Consider the following 22929-nt stretch of genomic DNA (forward strand, 5'->3'; position numbering starts at 1 on the left):
TCAGACTGGGCCATTCCCCAAGTTGACAGTCATAGGCTCCTTCCATTCTATTCATTCCAGCTGCTCAATATTCTGTTGCTTCTTTGACAATCCCATATTTCTTTACCTTGGTACTTACAAAGCAGCCTTGTTCGACCAACAGGGACCTTCTCCCAGTTGATCTGCTGCCGCTTGCCTAGCTGTTTTCCAGATATTCAAAGAGCTTTCATGCGAAAAAATGTCCTGCCTTTATTATATTGACATGTGGAGAAACCAGATAGATAGATAGATTTTATTGTTGGCCGTAGGCCATCACAATTTTTAACAGTAAAATAGAACCTATACAATCCATATAAATGTTAAAATAATCAATTAAATTAAATTAAATTACTGGTAGTTTAAAATCAGTATTACTACATCCTGGAATCAGCTTTCAACCTCATTTTCCTGGCCGCATATGCAAACAGAGCCACTCGGCTTGAAATATAGTGATCACAATCTGCTAAAAGAAAGATCAATTTTTCCACCTGGTTCCTGTCCTTCATTAATGACATAAATCCTGTAATGTACTTTTTCCTGGGCTCGTCATACAGAGTACATTCTAAAACATAGTGCACTAGATCTTCTTCCCTACCACATCCACCTGTACAATTTTTACTTATCCCATATGGAGAAACTAAACCTTATATGTATAATTTCAGGGAATACTTCAATTTCAGGAAATACTTCAGAAAGTTCAATGATGTAACAATCTGCAAATATCCTTTGTAAACCTCGTACTCAGTAATGGAATTGATTGTCCAAATAAATTAATAATAATGATGAAAACAAATCAAAGACCTCTCTCTGGTTAGCATTCTACAGCTGCCAAGTTTGTCTATCTAGGCTGGATTGTGAATGGGTGAGGGAAATGTGGGGTTGCCAGTTCTGGGTTGGAGATGGTGGAGCCTGAGAAGGGTGGGGTTTGGGGAGTGAAGGGACTTCAATGGGGTATAATGCCATAGAATTCATCTTCCAAAGCAGTCATGTTCTCTGGGTGTACTGATCTCTTTTGCCTGGAAATCAGTTGTAGTCCCAGCCGATCTCCAACTAACACCTAGAGGCTGGCAAGACAAGGGAAATGGCTGCTTGACAATCTGGTCTCCCAGACATCCCATGCCTTCTGTTCCTTTCCACAGGCCAGAGATTCTGGCGACTGACAAGGCAGCTCCTGTGCTTTTACCACCCTCCACCTCAACCAGAGCTGGCTGAACAGGTGAGGAATCAGAAAGGCTCTTCTGGGCCCAACTACGCTTGAAAGGGAAAGGTGATCGTTACAGGGGAGAAGCAAAGGACCAAACTTGAAAAATCTCTGGGAGATCCATGGAAAGCAGTTTTTGTTGGTAAATAGTAAGGGGGCAGGGAGTTATTCCAACTCAGGACCAATCACTTTATGTGCTGGTAACTCCCTGTAGATTGTCTGGTGGTGGAACATGGTGTCAATTCAAAGACCATTTATGGTGACCCTGTAGGGTTTTCAAGGCAAGAGATGGCTTGCTATTGCCTTCTGGATAGCAACCTGGCTTCCTTGGTGGTGTCCCATTGAACTACTACCCTGGACTGACCCTTCTTAGCTTCTGGAATCTGATGAGATCAGGCTAGCCTGGACCATCCGGGTCAGGGCATAAATCGTCGGCCACCCCTCAAACAGCCACCAGGAGCTGTTATTTTCCCCTCTGTGAAAAGATAAAAGTTGTCTATTGGCAATGAGTGGGTTGGATCAGTGGTGGGATTCAGCAGGTTCGCACCACTTCAGCAGAACTGGGTGTTAAAAAGGCTCTTGTAAACAACCAGTTGTTAAATTATTTGAATCCCACCACTGGGTTGGATCCCATGGATCTCATTTCACTAGCAGAGGTACTTTCCTTTGCTGGAAGCTGCCTTTTTCTGGGTCAAGATCCTCAGAAGTTCATTTTGGCTCCATCTACCAGAAGAAGTGCCTCTGCTTGCAGAATGGCTGCACTGGATCCAACCCATGTTGTTTTCTTCCACCTAGTGCACATCTTGAAGTTTTGACCTGACCATCTCCCGGCTCCCTTTGTAGTCTTTATCATCCTGATTAGATTTCTCTCTTCAGATATGACCCACCCAACTTATCTAGAACAAAAGATTGGGCGCTCCAGGATTGGGCAGCCAAATGTGCTTGGATCTCTGGATAGATACGAAATGTCAGGGAGGGGTACAGGCCAAACTTCAAGATACCATAGCTAGGTTGCTTTGTAGTAGCTTTTGATGTGGTCAGAACCCCTGACATGTCAGAAATGTAGCATTCTCCTGGAGGCAGGTGCTATAAAAAAGGTATGGGATTTCCTTTCCTCTATCTCCAGGAGGCAGGTGCTATAAAAAAAGTCACTTCCTCTGATGGCCCCTCCCCCTCACGCTCCAGTTGCATTCCTGCCTCTATCAGGAGAGCAGTGCTTTGCAGGAGCTCCGCAGAAGCTACTTTCAGTTACAGCGAGCTTAACCTTTTCTCCTCTCTGTCATTGACAGTTTTTGTTGCACAAATCCTGTACAAACCCTGCTCCAATCAATCACACCTATTTGCATTCATTGCTTATTTCGTGTGATTTACTAGTTAATTGGGAGAAATAAACAGGGCCAGTTCTAATGATTTTGCAGCCCTGGATGAAAAATTATCTCCCCCTCCTCCTGCATCGTGTCGGATGCCAAGAAGACCATTCTGTTTCTTCTTGGCGGGCATTTTTTCATACAGGGAACGAGGTGTGGCTCAGTGGGAGACCATCTGCTTTGCATGCACAAGGTCCCAAGTTCAGCTCCTAAGATATCTGGTTTAGAAGTGTTTGGTAGCAGGTAGTAGGGAAAGTCTCTGCTGAGACCCTGGAGATTTGTCACCCATTTAGGCAGAGAGACTGATGTTGATAGACCAACTGTCTGAGTCAGGATAAAGCCCCTTCATGTTTTCCCATTGTAGCCTTTCTTTCTCTGTTCCTTTGTATGGGAGGAAAGAAAAGAGGCTATACAATTAACCCTCCAAAGCTCTAGGTCAGGAGACAATGGCTCCTTCCGCACATGCAGAATAATGCACTTTCAAACTGCTTTCAGTGCTCTTTGAAGCTGTGCGGAATGGCAAAATCCACTTGCAAACAGTTGTGAAAGTGGTTTGAAAACACATTATTTTGCGTGTGCGGAAGGGGCCCAAGTTTGGAGAGAATTTATCCTGGAGCCTACGGAATTATCCTATCCTCAGTAGTTAGGGCTGGCTGCTGAGGATAGGCATGCCAACTGTGGAAACATTACTCTACTTGCTAAGATTCACTGGATGTCCTCTGTATATTTTTAAGATTATTTGGGGATAGAAATGTGATTTCTTTATTTTAACAAAGGCAGAAATCTCAGCAAGTTTGATTTTGTACCCCATACAAAAGATGCTTTTCCCTGCATTTGTTTGGAAGTTAGTGCTGTCAGAAATCTTCCCAAACATGACGAAAATAACCATTTTGCAAATAAAATGAATATTTTCTTTGTTTGTAAATGATCCATTTGATTCAGAGACCCTGTCATGTAAGAGGGATATCTTCTTTTGGGACAGAATGCTGCTTCCAAGATGTCCATCTGCAGTTTTTACAAATGATTGTGTTAAACAATAATTAACTTAATGTATCTTATCCATTTGATCAGGGTAATTATTTTAGTCAATCAAAAGATTTTCAGTCAATTCACCTATCTGGTTAAAGACCGAAATGCTGCAACCCTAGCAGAATTACTGAACATTCTTGTCCCTGGATATTGGGGTTACTGAAGGATATTGGGGAAGTCAGTGGTTTCTGTCTCATGACCCCACTTGGCCATGGCCCCTTCCGCATGGGCCAAATAAAATGCTAAATAATCCGTTTTGGGGGGAACTTCACACAGATCCCTCCCCCAAAATGAGCCTGCCCTGTGTTATTTTCTCCAACCTGGGCTTTTTGAAAATCGCTAAACAAGTGATCTTTTAAAAAAATCCCGGGTTGCAGCCGCTTGCAAGCAAACTGCCAGGCAGAAGGCGCTTTATTTGCCCCCCTTATCCTTTTTTTTGCAGCTTGCACCTGCATAGCTACGCAGGTGCAGCTGGTCGCATCGTGGGACATTGGCATGGCTGTGGACGTTCATATGTGCATGTCTTTGTAGTTATGCATGTTTGGGAAGTAATTTAAAAAAATAGGCGCATCTTCGTGTGAAGGCACGACAGCAACCTGGATTGTTTCTCTGGGCTCCAATCACTGCCTGCACGGATGCATGTGAACACGAAAACAGAAAACAGGTTCCTTTATCACGACTGCAACCCATTATACATTTGCTGTGCGGAAGGGCCTATGTTTGAAAACTTCTTCCAGGAAGAAACACATCTGTCAGAGGGAGGTTTCTTAGGCTGGAGGAAGCTTCTGAACTCAACGGAGCAGAGTAGTCAGATAAAAACAAATGTTTCTTCTGTATGAGAGTTTGATCTTAAATTAATGCTTTACCTCTTTGTTCTGATCTTGGCTTTGGTTTTTGATTCCCCTCAGGATTCAACGGACATTGTAGATACCATGAAGCCAGAGGAGGTAAGTCTGGAAAAACTGATATCAGAGAACCAACAGGAACCCTCCCCGCCTTTCCACATACACACCCACAATTTGGGGTTGTTTATGCTTGAAAAATAATCACAACTATCTTTCTTGTCAGCTAGTAGTTGTATCCTTTTGCTTTCTGAATCTGCAAGCAGGGACAGCACATAGTGTGTCTGTGCCTCAGGTGGAAACACTACTACTCCATCAAAAGAGTTATAATACAGTTTATAATTTACACAGTTCAGCTTAAGGCAGGGATCCCCAACCTTTTAAAGCCTGAGCACAGCAATGAAATGGTTACAGTAGGAGGTGGAACCAGCCACAACATGATTGTCATAGCTTAATTTCAGCAACACAGTGCAGATCCTTGTGCTGTAATGGCAGTTATTGCCAAGGCCATATCAAGTAAGTACAGAAAAACAAGAACTAATGGAATGCAACAATACTGACAAACAAAATGTATGAACATTATACTACCGGCTACAAAAGGATGCTGGAAGCTGCGGTTGTTGCCCAGGTGAAATGGGACATTTGTGCACTTTGGTAATTGTCTTGAAGCTTGCAAAGGCAATGATTCCTACAGTTGCTTCAGGCAAGACAGCATTCTATTTATTGACTGAAGGAGTTTTTCCTGCCCTAAAAAACAGGGAAAAACCACCAGGAAACCTGTCTCATTTATGGGCTTTTTCTTTGCCTTCTGTGGACTTTTGATGGAATCTTTGCTGTGTGTAAAATTCTAAGAACATTATTGAAGATTCTTTATTTTTATATTAGGTGGATTCTTCTATGTGTTGTTATGTTTGTCAGTTGTACTTTATATTACATTTCCACACATACTTTAAGTGTTTAGCATCCTTTTGTAGCCAGTAGTATAGTGTTCATATATTTTGTTTGTCAGAGAGTGCCAAGGCAACATTTTTTAAAATGTGCACAGCCAATCAAATTGCCAATAGTCAATCAGAAGCCTTGCTGATACAAGCCCTATCTGGTTCCACCCACTTCCTAAAAATACTTGGCAGATACCAGAAAAGATGTTGGCTGCCACCATGGTGACTATGGGCTTCACATTGCGGAACCCTCCCTTAAGGTTTAAAGGATGTTTCACAGCTGAACTTGAAGGAAAACAGGGGACGTCTCTTTTCTGTTTACTGAAAATGGAACATCTAGGTCAGATAGGGTTGTGAACACCAGTTTGGGCAATTCCTGGAAATTTGGGAGTGGAGCCTGAGGAGGGACCTCAGCAAGGTGTCATGCCATAGAACTCATTGTCCAACATAGCCATTTGTGGAAACTGACCCCAGTAGTCTGGAGAAGTTGCAATTCTGGGAGACCTCCAGGTGCCACCTGGAGGCTGGCAACCCTATGTTGAGGGGAGCTAAACTATTGCCCCTCTCCCTCCTTATCTGGCTGTTCTTGATTACTTGAAGTGTTTCTTTCTTTCATTTCACTCTTGGAGTCAGGCTGAGAAGGAAAAAATGGTTCAAATAATGGAAGACCATGCGATAAAGAGGAAGTCAGGGTTTAACAATGTGCTGTCCTTGTGCAAAACAAGCACTTTTTCCTGTTGGCTTTCTAGGTAAGTGGGTGGACAAATAGATCTCCCCATTCCCTCCTATTTGTGCCCACATGGTTGGGGAATAATGAGTTAAACCAAAGTCTTCATGGGGAAAAATGGTTTCTGAAGAGTTCTGAGTTCTGAGGGTGAGTTTCACACATAAGAATCAGGGGAATGGTCAGAGCTACAATGGGGAGGGAAAATGGTCAGAGTTACAATGTCCCTGTTGGAAGAAAAGATAGTGAAAGGAGCTTAATCCCCTTCCTCAGAGGCCGCTGTTCTCCTTTGAACATTGCCAGAAGATCAGTGCTTAGCGCTGGGCCCATAACCTATATTCAAGATATATAGTTGTCTTTCTACTGAAAGGAAAGAAGGGCTGGAGGAACCTGTCAGGAGTGGAACCCTGAGGACAGAGATTGGTCCATGGGACCAGATAAAAATGCAAACTGGGTGTGTGAACCCTTCTTTCTTGTGTCAGATAGAAGCTTGGGAGGAGGAGGAGTTGGAGAAAGAGGTGTGCTTTGACAGCTGCCGGATAGACCCTTCTCCCTTTCAGTTGGTGGAAAGGACATCTCTGCACAAGGTGAGTGTCTGCTCTGCCCCTTTCTATCTCTACACTCCTTTGCCCACCTACCCTGGTTCTTTCATTTGTCTTCCTGTTCTCACTGTTGGGTCCTTGTGTCTCTCCAGTTCTGAATTCATTAAGAAAAAGTTCATGAGATTTGCCTTGCTTTCCTTTTGTTACTGTGAGAGCTCTATAACCCATATGGGGACAACAGAGTCCTCAGTAATAACATCAACTGGGACCATCCTTAAGTTCTTCCATTTAAAAGGTGGCTTCTTGATTGTTTCTGCCTTAAAGTTGCTCCAGAGTAAAGTCATTGCCCAACTCTTATATGGAGTTGAAATCTGGTGCTGGGACAAAAACATAGTATCAAGTCTAGAGATAATACAAAATTCCTTTTAAGGGAGAATATTGATCTTGCTGCTCTGCTACAAGTTGAAATTGACCTGCCTTCTGTTAGGGGCTGTGTCAAAGTTAGCATAATTAATTACTAGGGAAAGTTGAAATTTTTCCCTGTAGCCATCTTTCTAGGCAATGCTTTATACAACTCCAGAAAGACACCTTTGGGGTTGCTAGTTACCACAGGATTTTCTGTCATTGCCCAATAACTGTTGATGCCTAGGACTTTCCTGTGGATGGGTTTAAAACTCTGGATCAGATATTTAATATACAATCTGCCTTAGGTAGAGTATCATTACTAGCTCAAGATTTTCCCCATGATTCAAACTACTAAAATAAGATCGTACTAGAGTTTTTTATTTGTCCAGCATCACAGTCCACAAATAATTCAATAAACCATGTCAGTTTCACTGGTCTATTGAGTAATCAATAGACCAGCATCATAAAAATAAAAAGAACAGAGTGGCCAGAAGAGCTGTTGGATGGACATGGGAAGGTGAGGAGAAGTGAGAAAACCTGAAGAAAGAGCAATACATGGTCATCTCCTTCACTTTCCCTGTGAAGGCAGGGAAAAGTTGTACTTTACCTGCTTTTAGAAACCACAGGGATTCTCTGATCTGCAAAGTAGTGAATTTTGGAGCAGGAAAAATGTATGCACAACTGAGAATCTGATCTGAAGGGAATGTATGCTCACTGTGGCACAGACCACAAGTGCATAAATGGCCAATAATTGTATAATTGATGGCATTACTGTGTTATTATCTCACTTTAGCTTGTTCTCAGTGCCAACAAAAATTAACTTGTTGGGTAGGTGGGATCTCTGTTTCTAAATGTTTGGATCATCAGAAGTTTCATGCCTCTGCTGAGTTCCTTCTTAGGGTTATCAGTTATTGTTGGGAAGTTCCTAGAGATTTGGGGGCAGTACCTAGCTAGGGTGGAATTTAGGGGGTGGATAGAGCTCAGCAGGGATATTATGCCATAGAATCTGCAATCCAAAGCGGCCATTTTCTTTAGAGGAGCTGATCTGAGTCTTGCTCATTGGGGGAGAGCGACTATAAGTAGAAGAATTCAATTTTTAAAATTAAAAATCTATGTAATCTTGAGATTAGTTCTAATGCTGGGATAACTCTAGCCCCACTGGAGGGCTAGCAGCCGTTTAAAATTCTTCTTGGTTTGTGTACACTACAGTATTTACCACAGGCGTTTGGCTTTGGTATGAGTTTCAAGGGATTCATTTCTTGTTCTTTTCTTCTGTCTCCTAACTTTCCCCCTCACAGACACATACTTTGTTCTCTTTACTGGGCCTCACTCATGCCTACGTAACCAGCATGGGGAAGCTGAAAGGTGTGATTGCGTTACCAGAGGTAAATGAAATGTTGCTCATTGAATATTCATGCTTTATGCTTTATCAAAGAGTTTTACAATCAGTCAGGAATAACCTGGCAAAGCAGAAGGTTCCAGTTTTTACTCAGTGTGGTTCGAAACAGGTAATAGTATATTCTAAGAGAGCTGAAAGTGATATGGTAAAGGCCCGGCTTCTCTGGCTATGCAGCTTTTTCTTTTGTTTCTTTTGTTCTGGTCAAATGAGTTCTGTGGATTAAAATTAAGTTCAAAATTTGCATACTAGAAGTGGAAGTGGGATGACCTTCCATATCTCCTTTAATTCAAATAATCCTCAGCTCATTGCAGATAACATCTATCCGTTTTCTAGGCACTGCTTTCTTTGTTGGTTATCAGAACTGTTGGTAAGAGTCTAGTCTCCCCTCCCCCGCCCCATAGTGAAACCATCTGGCAGTTTTTTTGACCAGAGACATATCCATATTACAAATCTGGCAGTTTTATAATAGTTTACCAGCCCCAAAGAATCATGAGAACCATATTTTTGTCAGGGTGCTGATAGTTCTCCATAAGAGGTTGCTTGCCGTCAGTGTGTGCTCTCTTGAGACATTATATCTACAAGCAGGGGCCTGCAAGACTTGTGGGAGGGGACATCATGCTCCCCACCCCCATTACCAGGCCTCAAGAGCTGCCTTGGAGCCCAGTGGCGATGATGTTCAGGAGTCATTCCATATCTGGGGTGGCTCCTGGACACCACTGCTGCAGCTGGGCCCAGAGCAGCTCCCCAGATTCTGAAGCTGCTGGGAATTTAAACCTCCTCCCTCCAATTTCTTTTTAGTTTTCAGATCTTTCAGTAAACCTAGGGGATTGTCCAGATTTGTAGGTCTATTTATAATCAGCATGGGTCTAATCTGTGGGTTTAGATATCCACAGATTGGGACATATTTCATTATTAGAGTATAAAAAACTATTGACGTCTGTGGTATTGGTATACCCCAATGATCACTTCTGCAGACCATTCTTCATGTGGATATTTATCACCTGTTTGCCAAGAAATGGATTTCATTAGCCATTTTTTTCCCTCAGAAGGGACTTTAATTGGGCATTAGGAACAAAATGAACTGTGTGGTAGAATTTTTCTAGTCTCTGTAGTGTCTGTTTATTCAGGAGTGCTCCAAAATAGCTCATCTATTAACTTGCATCTTTCTCTGAACTTCTAAGCTCCGGAAAGCAATCGAAGGCTCCACAAGCTCTGGCGTCCAATTGCGCCCTCCCCTTGCCAGCTTCCGTGATACCACCCAGACCTCGAGCAAGGAGCAGGCTAAATGGTCCACACAGGCATGGAGCAAGCCCAACAGCAACAAGACACCTGGGGGAACTACAGTGGACTCAGGAACAGATACCTCAGTGGCCCCCAGTTGTCCACGCCCACAACCATCTCCCAGCCCAAAAGAAAGGAGAGAAACACGCTCTGTATCAGTTGCTGATATGGAACTGGAGGAAATGGAGCGTGCTGGCCCAGCTGCTGAGAACATCTCAGAAATCCTGCAGGACCTTGACCTGCACTCCTCCAATCTGACTGAGGATGAGGAAGATGAAGATGTGCCACTATAATTGTATAGAGAAGGGGGCCCAACCCACCCCCTTCACTCCTGCTACTTGTGCTTCAGGGGCGAGTCCTGCGGCCTGCCTGCCCCGCTCTTGCAGATGGTGACCCATGCCAGAGGACTTTGGCTAAGTGGACTGGCTCTCTCTTCTGCCACTTTCAACATGTTGAGGTGGTATATGGAGGAACCTGGGCTGTAGAAACTTGGGGATATACCCTCTCTTTATGCCTTCTTTGAAAATGGTGATAAATGTATGTGCGCTGTTTCACATTGCTGCATTCCCTGCTGGGAGATGTTCATGGGAAAAGATGAGGTAATTTCCCTTCAGTTGGAGCTGCCTGCTACCCCCGTTGCCAACAGCATTTTGTATCTGCTCCTGTTTCCTCTTACCTTGCTTGATACAACACCTGCAGCCTTGTAGCATGGTCTGGTGAAGAGACAGGAGGATTTAACAAAGGGTTGGTCCAGCAGTCGAGATCATCCAGCCCCTTTTAGGAGTGTGTCCAGAATGAGAAAATCTTCATCTTATGTGATTACTTTTTACGATTTTGCAGTGCCTTTTCCTTTTGCATAAGTGTCAAACTGATCCTCCCCTCAGAACAGTTTAATACCTTTCAAAAGTCTGTCTCACTTCCTCCCTTGAGACATGTTCTGCCAGACCCCTGACCTCTTCCCTACCCAGAAATCTCCATTCACCTGTTCCCACGGGGGCGTTTCTTTTGAAATGAGTGGAAGTAGATGAGAAAAACGAGAAGCAGGACTTATTTTAGGCCTGTTCAGAGTTAAGTGAACATATGTACATCCTGCCTGTACATGCATGCGTCTGTTTCTGACAGCCAACACACATTCTCTTTACAAATGAAACCGGGGACCAGTACCTGGATAAATGTGTGGTTTAAATCTCCTGTGCAGAATTGTAACATGAGAATTACTGAATGCTCAGATGAAGCAAAATCAAGTGTACACTGCACACAGATTGTAAATGCGTTCACTGTAATTAGTTAATGGGGCTTCTATGTTAATGTGTGTGTGTTGGGGTGGGGGTCTCTATGCCCCACACACTGGAGAAAGACAAGGTAATAGCAGGAAGGGAGTTTGCTTCGTCTCAATTACTTAATCTGTATATTTCTTCACCACACTCAGGGCTTTCTTGAAAATGGAAGATTCCTGTGCCTTGATTCAGTGGAGCACACGGGGAGCAGCTGAGTCCTTTTAAAAAAGCGGAAATCCTCCCAATTAGCTGTTTGGCAAGGGGGAAGGGCAGAGGGTGTATAAATTAAGCCTTCTCACCAGGGCAATTCTGCATGCAGCTCCAACTGATGGATTGTAGAAGTGACCTGCATGCAAAGCCAGGCGGGGGCATGTTGTTCCCCATGAAGCTAGGGGGGTGCACCCAGAAACCAGATTCTGCACACATAGCAGGACTGGGGGTGCTAGTTATGAGCAGAATGGCAAAATCTCTAGATTGGCAGATCTCTAGATTGTGTAAGGCTCCTGTTTTTCTGCCAAATCATGATTGGAATTTTGTTGTTGTTACTGGTAAAGCACTTGTCTTAAACATAACAAATCCAGGTAAGAAAATGGGGTTGATGGGAAATAAAGAGGGCTACTGCTTCTGAAGGGTGCACTGCAAATTTATGTAGGTTTTTTTTCCAGCAGTTCAACTGTCATTTTGATCCCCTCTTCCAAATTCTTCAAATTGTCATTGGGTGAGGTTGCCAAGAATCCTGTTAAGAGATCCTTAGCATGCCTTTACAATCTATACTTCCCAGACAAGACAGAATGACTACTGAGCACTAATCCCTTTTCATTCTGCAGTGTAAATCTAGTACAAGCCCGTCCCCGACTGAATTCACCCTTCTTTCTCTGCTGCATTGGTAGGCTTTCAAACTCTGGGTTGGGAAATTTGTGGGGGCTTGGGGGTGGAGCCTGGGGAGGGTGGGGCTTGGGAAGGGGCAGGGTATAATGCCATAGTCCCAGAGGTGTGTGTGTGTGTGGGGGAAATACCTGCTCCGGGCGCTCCCCCCTTGCCCCACTTACCTTAAGGAGCCTGCGGTGGGCTGAGGGGAGGAACATGGGGGGCAGTTCTCCACCCCCACATGACCAGCTGGTGTGTGCCCGGGGACATGTGACCCCACATGTCCCTGTGATGCTCCGCCTCTGCATGTAGCTATCTCTGTAATCCAGAGATCATCTTGTAATTCTGGGCTTTACCCAGAGGTCAGCAGCCTTACCTCTGCAGCCAAAGAGGTCCCTGCTGTTCCAGTGCCTTCTGAGTGCATGAATGGCCCTCTAGTATTCCAGATGCAGCTCCCAAACTGAATTTGGCCTGTTGACTGGAAGAGAGAGGAAGCTGTTGTGTTGGCTGGGCTCCTGCAAGGAACTATCCATCTGAAGGAGCACAGAGTTTCCCTGTCTACCTCACAGTCCTGCCAACATGTGCCAGGAGAAAAAAACATAGCACTTGTGGACTGCCAACTTTCTGAACGTTGTTGTATTGAGAGAGATACAAACAAAATTACACCAAGCATAAATCCCCGGGGCAAAAAGCAGGATCCTAACTGTACAACTGCTGGGGATGGGGGATGAGGCAGAATAGAATTGCACAGCAAGCAGAAATTCAGCTAGTGAAGTTTTTTTTCTATTGGTGCATCCTCATGCTGCAGGGAAAAGTTCAGTCGTGACTTATCCTGTTAAAGATGGACAAATCTTTCTGAGAGGGGGGAAGGGTGCTATCCATTCTGTGCTTGTCAGCACACAGCCCAGTTGGACTTTTTTCTTCATTAAATGGGATTATAAACCTCAATTCTATACGCGGTCATTATTAGAAACTTCTACAACACATGTAAATTTCACTCTGCCAGCAGCATCCCATACCATTATTAAGAGACAGGCAAAAAGCCCAATCTGAGGCGGGGCAAGGGACAGGGACGGTGCTGCTGCGGCATAGCCACACCACCTCCCATGGAGTTCCAGGTGACACAGCAAGCAGAGGGAGAAAGGTAACCTGCCACCTGGAAAAGTTCATAGGGAAAAGTGACTTATGCCAGGAAAACAGAGGGCTGACCAGGGGTGTTCCTGGGCAAAAAGACCTCTGGAAGCTCCTCTCCTGGGAACACCCCTAGCCTGCCTCCAGCTGCACCGGTGTCCCTTTTTATACTAGTGTGGCATCCTTTTCCAGCTCAGGCACAACAGCTGTGTGGCACCTGCCAATCAACTTGTTCACCCTCTCTGCAGCAATTTTTGCCCCTTACACTGGCGGGGTGGGCAAACACTTCCACAACTTCTTTCACCCCCCACCCCACCCCTGGATTGGACTGCCCAGGATCGTTCTCCCCTCACAAAACACCGTTTATTTCTGTGGATCGCATCAGCTCTCACAGTATGAACATCCTGTCAATTTAAACATGATGATAATGCCAGGTTCTTTGGCAAGTGTTAACAAAGATGCAACCAGTTCCCTGCTTAATCAGCCAAAATATACCTTACATCCACAGCTCATGCTGTCCAACATAGCACTGATCTAACAAATTACTTTTTAGCGACACCAGTGCTGGGTCCTGTGGACACCTTAAGGCCTTATCCAATTTCATTGTCTCCGGAAATATGTGTTGGGAGCTAAAACTCACACATAGTTGTATGTACTTGTACCTTTCGGTTTTCTTCACCTGTGTTCATAGACTATATACAATTTTGGCTCGGTTAACAGTCCAAAACCCCTCAAAGCTGTGGTAATATATAGAAAATATATTTATTAATACATAACAATGTAAAAATGCATACAATGGCCCAATAGATACTTTTTTAAAAAAAGAACAGGATATGGCTGAGTTCTCACTGAGGTTTGAGTGATACCACTTTAGTGTGCAAACAAGGGATGACATGAAAGACTGTACCTCCAATCCCCTTCCTCTACATTCCCTCCATGTAGAAAACGAGTATGTCAGGGGAATGATTTTAACTTAGTATGGTATGGAGGAGCAGTCTGCTGTGTGACCTAGCAGAAACCTAGCAGTGAGAACTAGGCTTTGAGCCCTTCCGGACACACGAGTCGACTCAGGTTTGACTCGTGTCGGCGGAGTCTTTTACCTTGACTCGAGTCCTCCCGTTCCTCCGCACAGCAGCCGACTCGTGTCTCCGGAGCCGAGCTCAGAGGGCGGGACCACCTCCCTGTGCTGCGTTCCGATTGGTTGCTGTGTCCCCCGTTCTGCGCATGCCCAAAGCTTTTCGCGCCGCCACGAGTCTCCCCTTCTGCGCATGGGCGAAATACTTAGTTGTGATTGGCTACATGGCAGAGTCGAGTGACGGAGATTCCGCACTCCGGCGGCTTCGGCTCGAGTGCAACCCGAGTCCACCAGTCGACTCAACTCCCCAGTAGAGTCGAGAAATTCAATGGCGAGAGGGAGGTGAGTCGAGTCAGACACGAGTCCGACGCTACGTCTGTGCGGAGGACTCGGGTCGGACTCTAGTCGATCTCAGGTCGACCACGACAATGCGGAAGCACCCCTTGATTAAAAAGCACAGCATTGAAGAAATGTACAGTGTATGTTGCTATTTATTTGAGGTTGCTATTTATATTCAAGGTATCAATAAGGACGTTTTCAATGTGTTACCCTAGCTCTTAGGGTATAGTTTTGTGAACTAGCCTAGTGCTCCTTTTAGTGGTACCAACTTTGTGGTTCATGGGGAACCACATTTGTAGTTACCATCAATCAACAAAGTCCTATTTCTTTCCACCTCTGGCATAAGGTCTGCCCGTTCTTCCAGTAGCAGCGGTTTCAAGGTAGACTCCATTTGCCCACCATATGCCCCACCAGGCAAGGGTCTGCTTTCTTGAAATGTGAGGTAGGTACCACATTGGGGAACAGTACAGTTATCCCTTCCACATGGCTGGGGTTAGGGGTGTGATGCCCCTTGAGATCTGGAAATCTGTGTAAAAAAATTCTGGCCCTCCCTTCATATAGGAGAATAAGTTTGAATTTTTCTTTATCATTTATCACAGCCATGCATGTGTGGCTCCAAAGCTATTGAATTGCCACGGTTTAAGTCCAACACTCTCCAAGAGACATGTCACTTAAGCGGCAGCAGGAAAAGCATACAGTGTCATAGTTCTGGTATTTTCCCCTCCATTATTTTCAGAGGCCTAAGTGAGGGGGCAGAAGAACCTGTGTTCCTTCGAATGTGCTCGTCCGTGTGTTTTGCTGTCAATTCCTAGTGCAGTCCCACTTTTCTGAATTGTTTTGTGTACTTTCAGGGACTCCCCCTCTTTTCCCCAGTGATTCTTTTCCTATGTAGCTGCAGTGGCACAGAGAGACTGACTGACTGCTTGGTACAGATCTTACTACCTTTCATTGTCAACTTCTATCTAACATCATTTTCACAGGGGGAAATGAACAGACTCTTTTTTCCCTTAAAAAGTCAGCAGTGCTTTCTGAACTAAACAACAGAAATACTTTCTTGGTCTTATTTTAAAAGACTACAGTAACCTGCCTGAGGACACTGTATCTCCTAACTAGTCTGCTACTCTGTTTTGCAGATATTCACACTAGATATTTCTGTTAAACAGGGTGCGGCTGCCCAAAATGGCTGCTATGACTTTTCCTCAGTTTGTGCTATCCCCATTTTCTGTGCTGTTCCCTCATAACTGGCTGTTTCAGACCCAGGACAATATTGTGCCGCTATGCCCTCAGGCAACTGGTTTGGTTCAGACAGAATGTGAATGTGCGGTCTGACAAAAAAATAAGGTGTAATAGGGCCACTTCATTGTGATTGGAGGCCATTTTAATTAGCTACAGTTGCTCTTAACTATCCTTTTGTGTGCTGTACAAATACAGACACCCATGCTTCATGTCGTATGGATGCATAGCTATGGCTTGAATGAAGACGAAACCAGCATCTGTTGAGGCAAACAAGGATTTGAGTGATTGTCTGTAAGCTGAATCCTGGATTCACAAACACACCACAGTGGAAATAAACAACTTCATATGGACCAAACTAATATTATGAAGTGGGTGGCCAGATGCCTGAGGCTGCTATTTTTTCTGGCCACTGTACATTTACTGGCAGGCAACTGTTATCTTGCAGTTCCAAAATATAGCAATATATTAATCTTATTTAATCATTTTTAGCTCATTTTCCCCACCTTCCCTGTAGGGTTGTCAAGCGGGGACTCGCAACTTGCAGGAGATGGGGGATGTGGTATCTTCTGCTTTGGGAGGGTACAGTTAGCATCCTGGTGTCACTTGGATGACACTTAAGCTTTCGTCCAAAAACCTATGGTGTTATAGCCTCCTGCTGCCATTATGTCACTTCTGGGTCATCCTGGAAGTGATGTCATCATGCCAGGGATACCAATTATGCCCATCCATGTTTCCTGGTCTTTCCTCCTGTCGCCCACCCGAACAATAGTGGGCAACGGGAGCTGGGGGCAAGAGATATCTCACCCCAAGTGAGAAGCTTACAACTCTATATTTCTGGTACAGTAACAAGCACCAGATACAAAGCATGGTTCCAGCATACAGCACACTGCCATATGAGACCCTGAACGAGCCATTTTATGGAAGTGGCATTTCTGGAGCTTTCTTACCCCCTACATTTTCTGTCTGTTCTTATGCCGACTGCTTTCTTGTAACCTTTGGCTTCTCTTTGAAGAACACCAAATGCTTCTGGTAAAAATATCCCCACAGAAATAACACACAATTCCACCAACCACAATGGCAAAAACCACGTGCCGTTTAATAGCAATAACTTCATGAGGTCCTTACATGCCATAGCAGGCAACGATCCCCCTTCCTCAGTGGCTCTCGCCACAGCCTGGCATGAAATGCCATATCATTTTTGATAGCTATATGTATAGTTACATATATATATTTATATATATGGTATATATAGATATATATTTATTTATAGAAGATATATTCTCATGAGTCACATTATCAAAACATGCGGAGAATAGCCAGCGAAATAGTTTCAAGCAAAGACTCTTTTTTTGGAAGGGGACCTGGAAGACCAAAGGCAAATCTGCTTTGTTTTAGACTGTAAAGGTGTGGCCTTGGGGCAGGTACAGGGAGAGATGATGGTTACCATAGTAGACCCATTTGTCTTACTTTCCTCCCACTCCCACCTTCGTTCCTGAAAGATCACATTAAATATCACCTGTAACACATGGAAATAATTTTGTGTCTTATCCCCTTTTTCAAAACGTTTAGCCTGGAAAAAAAAAGTCTTAAGACTGTCTGCCTCTGGTCATGTCTCCCTGATGCAAAAACAGTTTTATGTACTGGGATTAAAAAAAAACCTGAAGCCCTGAACTTTTGGTTAATTTTATACAAGCTTGAACTCACTGTCCCCTCTTATGACATTAGACGCACCAACTGTTATCATCCACCCACCTGCAAAGAGCTGTTGAAAAAGTCCTGCCCTTTGCAAAGTTATTATTGAGATTTATTTGGTCACCTGGAAGCCCTCCCACACCCATGCAATGGATCCTTTGGTGATTCTCCCACTTCATGCACAGCACCTAGAGTTGCCAACCTCCAGGTGGGAACTGGCGATCTTTCAGAAATGCAATTGCTGTCCACACTGTAGAGATCAGTTTCCCTGGAGAAAACTGCAGCTTTGGAGGGTCAACTATATGACATTACACCCTGCTAAAGTCCCTCCGCTCTGTCCTCTGCTAAGCCCCCAAATCTCCAAGTTTTTTTCAAACACAGAGTCAGCAGCCCTAGCAGCACCAACTAAACCAGAAACAAAAATGAAGAAATTGCTAAATCATAATCAACAAAATGGTTTGTCTCCGATTCCTTGAAATTATAGGAAGATACAGAATTATAACCCAAAACTCCATGATTGTCTGTGGGCTTTGGAAAAGAAATGAAGAAGAATTGGTTTTTATTCCCAGCTTTTGGGCCATTTTACACAAAACAAATTGTTCTCAGGTCACAAAATAAAACATTTTGGGGTAGAATACTGCACAGTCCCCCCCCCCCCCGCTCAAAAGTTTGCATTTTTTATTTTTCCTGAAAACGTTTTATTTTGAAAATGTTAAAATTTTCTGAAGTCATTTTGAAAACATTTCCTGCTTGTTGCGTGGAGCAAGAAACACTTTATTTCCCCCGCCTGATTGTTAATGCTCTTACTTTCATTTTCTCCACAGCTCGTACCCGCCATTTGCTGCTGCTTCAGGATTCTCCGTGCCACCCACCATTTGCAGAATATTCCCACAGACGTTTCCTCTGCTTACAGCTCATCTGCCTGCAATTTCTGTGTATAAAGTACATGAATAATGTTAGTTTTATGTATTGTCGAAGGCTTTCATGGCTGGAATCATTAGGATGTTGTGGGTTTTCTGGCCATTTTCCAGTAGTATTTTCTCCTGATGTTTTGCCTGCATCATTGGCTGGCATCTTCCTCTGTGGCAAGTGAAATGTCAGGAGAAAATACTACTGGAACATGGCCATGCCACCCAGAAAACCCACAGCATCCTAAAGTTTCTTTTGCCTGCCGATTCCATGCACATCAGCAGGCAAAACTAATTTTATTCATGTACTTTGTACACTGAAATTGTGGGCAGCTAACATGGAAACATTATGCAAATAGCAGGTGGCACGGAGAATCCTGAAGAGGCAGAAAATGGTAGGCATGAGCTGCGGAGAAAATGAAAGTAAGAGCTTTAATGGGGGAGGAGAGGTGGGAAAATAATTATTTTCACTGGAAACCTTTTTTACTGTGCTACGTGGACTAAAAAAGACAAAAGGTTCTTTTTAAAATGTCTGCAAGACATTTTATTTGTTGTGCGGATTTGGCCTTTCTCTAACTTGGGAGTCTCAAGGTGGCTTACAATTACAATCCGTTCCACTCCCCACAACAGGCAACTTGTGAGGTAGGTGGGGCTGAGAGAGTTCTGAGAGAACTGTGACTAGCCCAAAGGTCACTCAGCAGATCTCAGGTGGAGGACTGGGGATTCAAACCCAGCTCTCTAGAGTCCACTGCTCGTAACTACTACACTATGCTGGCTCTCACGTGGGAATAATGGCTTTAACTTTTAGAAGAAAAACTGAGATAAGCTAAATGGGAAAGGAACCAACAATTTAAAAAAAAAAAGATTTGGGGAAGCAAGTTCTGCATCATGGAGGTAGCTTCAGAGAACACCAAGAATGACCTAGGCCAGTGTTGGCGAACCTTTGGCACTCCAGATGTTATGGACTACAATTCCCATCAGCCCCTGCCAGCATGGCCAATTGGCCATGCTGGAAGGGGCTGATGGGAATTGTAGTCCATAACATCAGGAGTGCCAAAGGTTCGCCACCACGGACCTAGGCCTAGTTCTCACTATGGTAAATTGGAGCATGGACTTTACCACGTTTTTCTGCAGGAAGAGGTTTGCATGGCTGAACACTCCCCAATACAAAAACCAGCATAACAAAAAATTAGACTTGGCAGCCAATGGTTGACACCTGGTGGGAGACTTAAAGTGAGTGAGGTTTGGGGCCACAATAGAAAGGGCAGATTAAAGTTTGTGGTGCTTGTTTTTGCCAAGGAAGGAACAGAGCTCTTGCTCTTGCGGGAGGGGGATTTGCAGACTCGGTTGCCTGGGCTTAAAAAACTGGAGTGGCCAGGGGATTCCCTGTGCCCAGTTTCTGCTACCACTCTAGCAGCTGGCAGGATGGAAAAATTTAAAAACTGTCATCAGGTGTGATGTCACCAGAGAAGGAACCTAGAAGAGACATCACTCTCCCTAGATATCACTTTGGTTTTACCATAGTTTCCAGTAATTCCTAGAGAGGTGCAGTCACTTCCAGGTTTTCCCTAGAAATGACATCCCATTGTCCTCTGATGGTCCCCCTCCCATGCCCCCTGCCAGGCTTCTGATTGCCATCACTGGCTGGCAATCTTAATTGGACAGTGCCATGTTTGCGAGACACTTAAGGATCTTATGGAGAGACACTTAAGGAATGCTCTTTGGGGTATTTTGGCTTTTATGACTAGATGCTTTTTAAAAACACACACATCACAAAGCCATTGCATCAAGGTGAATTTACCACCTCGTACTTCTGTTACTTTTCCCACACCTTCCACGGCCACCACTGCTGCAATTCAGAAGCAGTGATCAAGAAATTGCAATACCTTGAACAATACGCCAATGAAACCAAAAACAGGGATATTGGAAAAATGCAGGGTCCTTTGGGAGTGAGCCAAATTTACTTTATTTATTTCTTTTTAATCAAAAAAATCTGGATATTTTTTAACGGTTTCAAGGATAGCCCTCAACATGCAGTGGAAGCACAATCAGCACAGTGTTACATGCATAAGCCGTCAGGTATCCTGAAAAAGATGCCTCATGCATGAGCAAACAACGGTTAATTCTTCACAACCCAAAGATCACCCGGTATGCTCGACACCTAACAGCCAGGAGTCCACTGTACGTGAATTTAGAAGCAGCATTGGGGAGGGGGAAGGGCTGTACCAGAGGACAAAATACATAAGACTGTGTCATATTTGAATGGGGCATGTGTATATTTTCAGCTGGGATTGGGACCCCAGCCCTTCCCTTCTTGCTGCTTGCATGTGTTTGAAAGAAATCAAGTGGCTGAAGGACATACTTAGTCATGCCCCGTTCATATGTGACTCACATTATCCTGCATTCGAGGACCACAGTGAAGTATCAACTTTTTTGTCTGAGGTGACACTCCGACTATCATTGAGAGAAGGCGCTAGCCTGCCGGGAAGACGGGGAAATCTTCCCTTTCTATGTGCATCTGCTTCTCTCAGATTGTTGCCAAACAGCTGTGCTGGGGGTAGGGTTGGTATTTCTAGGGGAATAAGGGCAAATGGGTGTACTGGAGCCTTCTCCCTCTCCCCTGGTTCCAAGACCAGAATGAAAAAAATGACCTGAAGAGAGGGGAAGGTGGGGAAATTTCTGCACCCACAGACAGCTGGCTGCTCAGCTGGAAAATACCTCCTCCTCCTTTCCACTGCTCTGCTGCTGTTTGGTGAAGGCTCACATGCAGAGAGACATTTGTTACTGCTAAGGATGCTTCCACACAGGCTTTGTTTTCATTTGACATCCAAACCAGAACAGGGTTTTGTGGTTATTTTCGGGGGAAGGCAGGTTTGGCAGACTCAACCATATGATGTTGTTCACTAACCATCCACTTACTGGGTTTTATCCTCCTTGAGCCGGTCTTCCCAACACTTGGCTTGATGAAGGGAGCTTTGACTCTTGAAAGCTCATACCCTTGTTGGTCTCTAAAGTACTGCTACATTCAACTCAGGCTGTTTTACTGCAAGTCAACACAGCTACTCTCCTGAAACTATCTTTTTAGGAAAGATTCCTGTCAAAGTACCTTTGTACACTATGTGGCCAGGAAGGTGTGCATTTTTTAATGTCCGATGCACATTGGCACCATTTTTCATCCCTCAGTTGAGTTTTTTAAACATGCAGTTGCTAGATCATTACAATAATGTTATAACCATCTATTGCTGTGGTGGCGAACCTTTGGCATTCCAGATGTTATGGACTACAATTGGGCTGATGGGAATTGCAGTCCATAACATCTGGAGTGCCAAAGGTTCGCCACCACTGATCTATTGTCATGATCAATTATGTTTCTCCAAAATCCCAGTTTGTTTGTTGTTTGTTTGTTTGTTTCTCTCTCTCTCTCTCTCTTTCTTTCACTAGCTCTTTTTTGCCATGAAGATACGAAAGTTTTCTGCTGCTCCAGAGACTAGGATCAGGAGTAATGGGTTCAAGGTGAAGGAAAAGAGATTCCACCTAAACATCAGAAAAAACTTCCTGACAGTAAGGGCTGTATGATAGTGGAATGCACTACCTCGGAGTGGGGTTGAGTCTCTTCTTTGGAGGTTTTTAAACAGAGGCTGGATGGTCATCTGTCAGGAGTGCTTTAATTATGTGTTCCTGCATTGCAGGGGGTTGGACTTGATGGCCCTTCGGTTTCTTCCAACTCTATAATTCTATGATTTTATGAAAAGGGCTAGAGATTTTTTAAAAATGAATAGTGGGCATTCAGAGCTGCTAGTAGGTCATGACAATAGATCGTTACAGCATTATAGCACTGTAGCAATCAAGCAAAGTCTGTAAAACCCCTCAGAAGGCACTGGGGGTGGGAATGATTGACACTATGGGCCTAAGTAGGTTTGCTAGACCACCTGCTCTTGTCAGCAAGCCTACTCCCTGCCAGTTAAACACTGGGGGAAGAAAAATAAAATAAAAACAGTGATGTCACCAATATCACAATGTCAAGGTCTTATGATAAAGTTTCCAGTAATTCACAGAGCTACCCTATAAGTGCAATCCTAAAGAGAATTATTCTAGTCTAAGCCCATTCAATTCAATGGGAGTGTGGAGTAACTCTGCATATGATCGCACTGGTAAACTCCAGAAGTGATGTGGTGACATTGGCAAACTATGGTTTTTATGTTATTTTTCTCCCACTACATCACCCAGAAGTGACATAGCAAAGTCAGCAATGTCAAACGTACCACCCCACATCTCCAGCCCTCCCAGCAACCCTAGGCCTAAGGGATGGAACATATTGGCAAAACTGCTGTGTGGACACTCTATTGTCAATGCATTTGCAGCAGCGAGAGAATTGCCGGTGTGTGGAAGAAGTTGAAGCATACTTCTGCCTACCTTAACAAGTTCCCTGTATATCTGATACATCTCTTGTTCTTGACCTTGAGCACAACTAAATGCAGCCTTGCAGGAGAGCTGCAGTTTAAGAAACATTCCACTCAAAGGTCAAGCATAGATTGAGGAAACCTCTTTTCCATCCCAGCAAGTTTTTTGAGAGGGATACAGAAAGAGGTGACCCATCCCAACTCTACATTCAAGAGCCAGTGGGAAACATTTCAGATAAAAAAGCAAAACCTCTTCAG

The 22929-nt window shown here is 44.1% G+C and overlaps 1 protein-coding gene and 1 long non-coding RNA gene across 2 annotated transcripts in view; one reads left to right on the forward strand and one right to left on the reverse strand.

Moving 5' to 3' along the window:
- The window catches only part of CLCN1 (chloride voltage-gated channel 1), a 95033-nt gene extending 82195 nt beyond the window's left edge, over positions 1-12838 (forward strand). Inside the window, exons 19-23 of the mRNA XM_048504506.1 lie at positions 1158-1234; positions 4524-4562; positions 6602-6706; positions 8365-8451; positions 9647-12838. Of these exons, the coding sequence (XP_048360463.1) occupies positions 1158-1234; positions 4524-4562; positions 6602-6706; positions 8365-8451; positions 9647-10039 (701 nt within the window). The 3' untranslated portion in view covers positions 10040-12838. The remainder of the gene's footprint in view (positions 1-1157; positions 1235-4523; positions 4563-6601; positions 6707-8364; positions 8452-9646) is intronic.
- A 6289-nt stretch (positions 12839-19127) lies between these two features.
- On the reverse strand, positions 19128-21852 carry LOC125437123. Its single transcript, XR_007245138.1, has 2 exons — positions 19347-21852; positions 19128-19192 (listed from the first exon to the last, which is right to left on the reverse strand). It is a non-coding gene; the product is annotated as an uncharacterized LOC125437123 (long non-coding RNA).
- Between the last annotated feature and the right edge of the window lie 1077 nt (positions 21853-22929).

Source organism: Sphaerodactylus townsendi, linkage group LG07 (genome assembly GCF_021028975.2).
Source record: "Sphaerodactylus townsendi isolate TG3544 linkage group LG07, MPM_Stown_v2.3, whole genome shotgun sequence".
NCBI classification, from domain to species: Eukaryota; Metazoa; Chordata; class Lepidosauria; order Squamata; family Sphaerodactylidae; genus Sphaerodactylus; species Sphaerodactylus townsendi.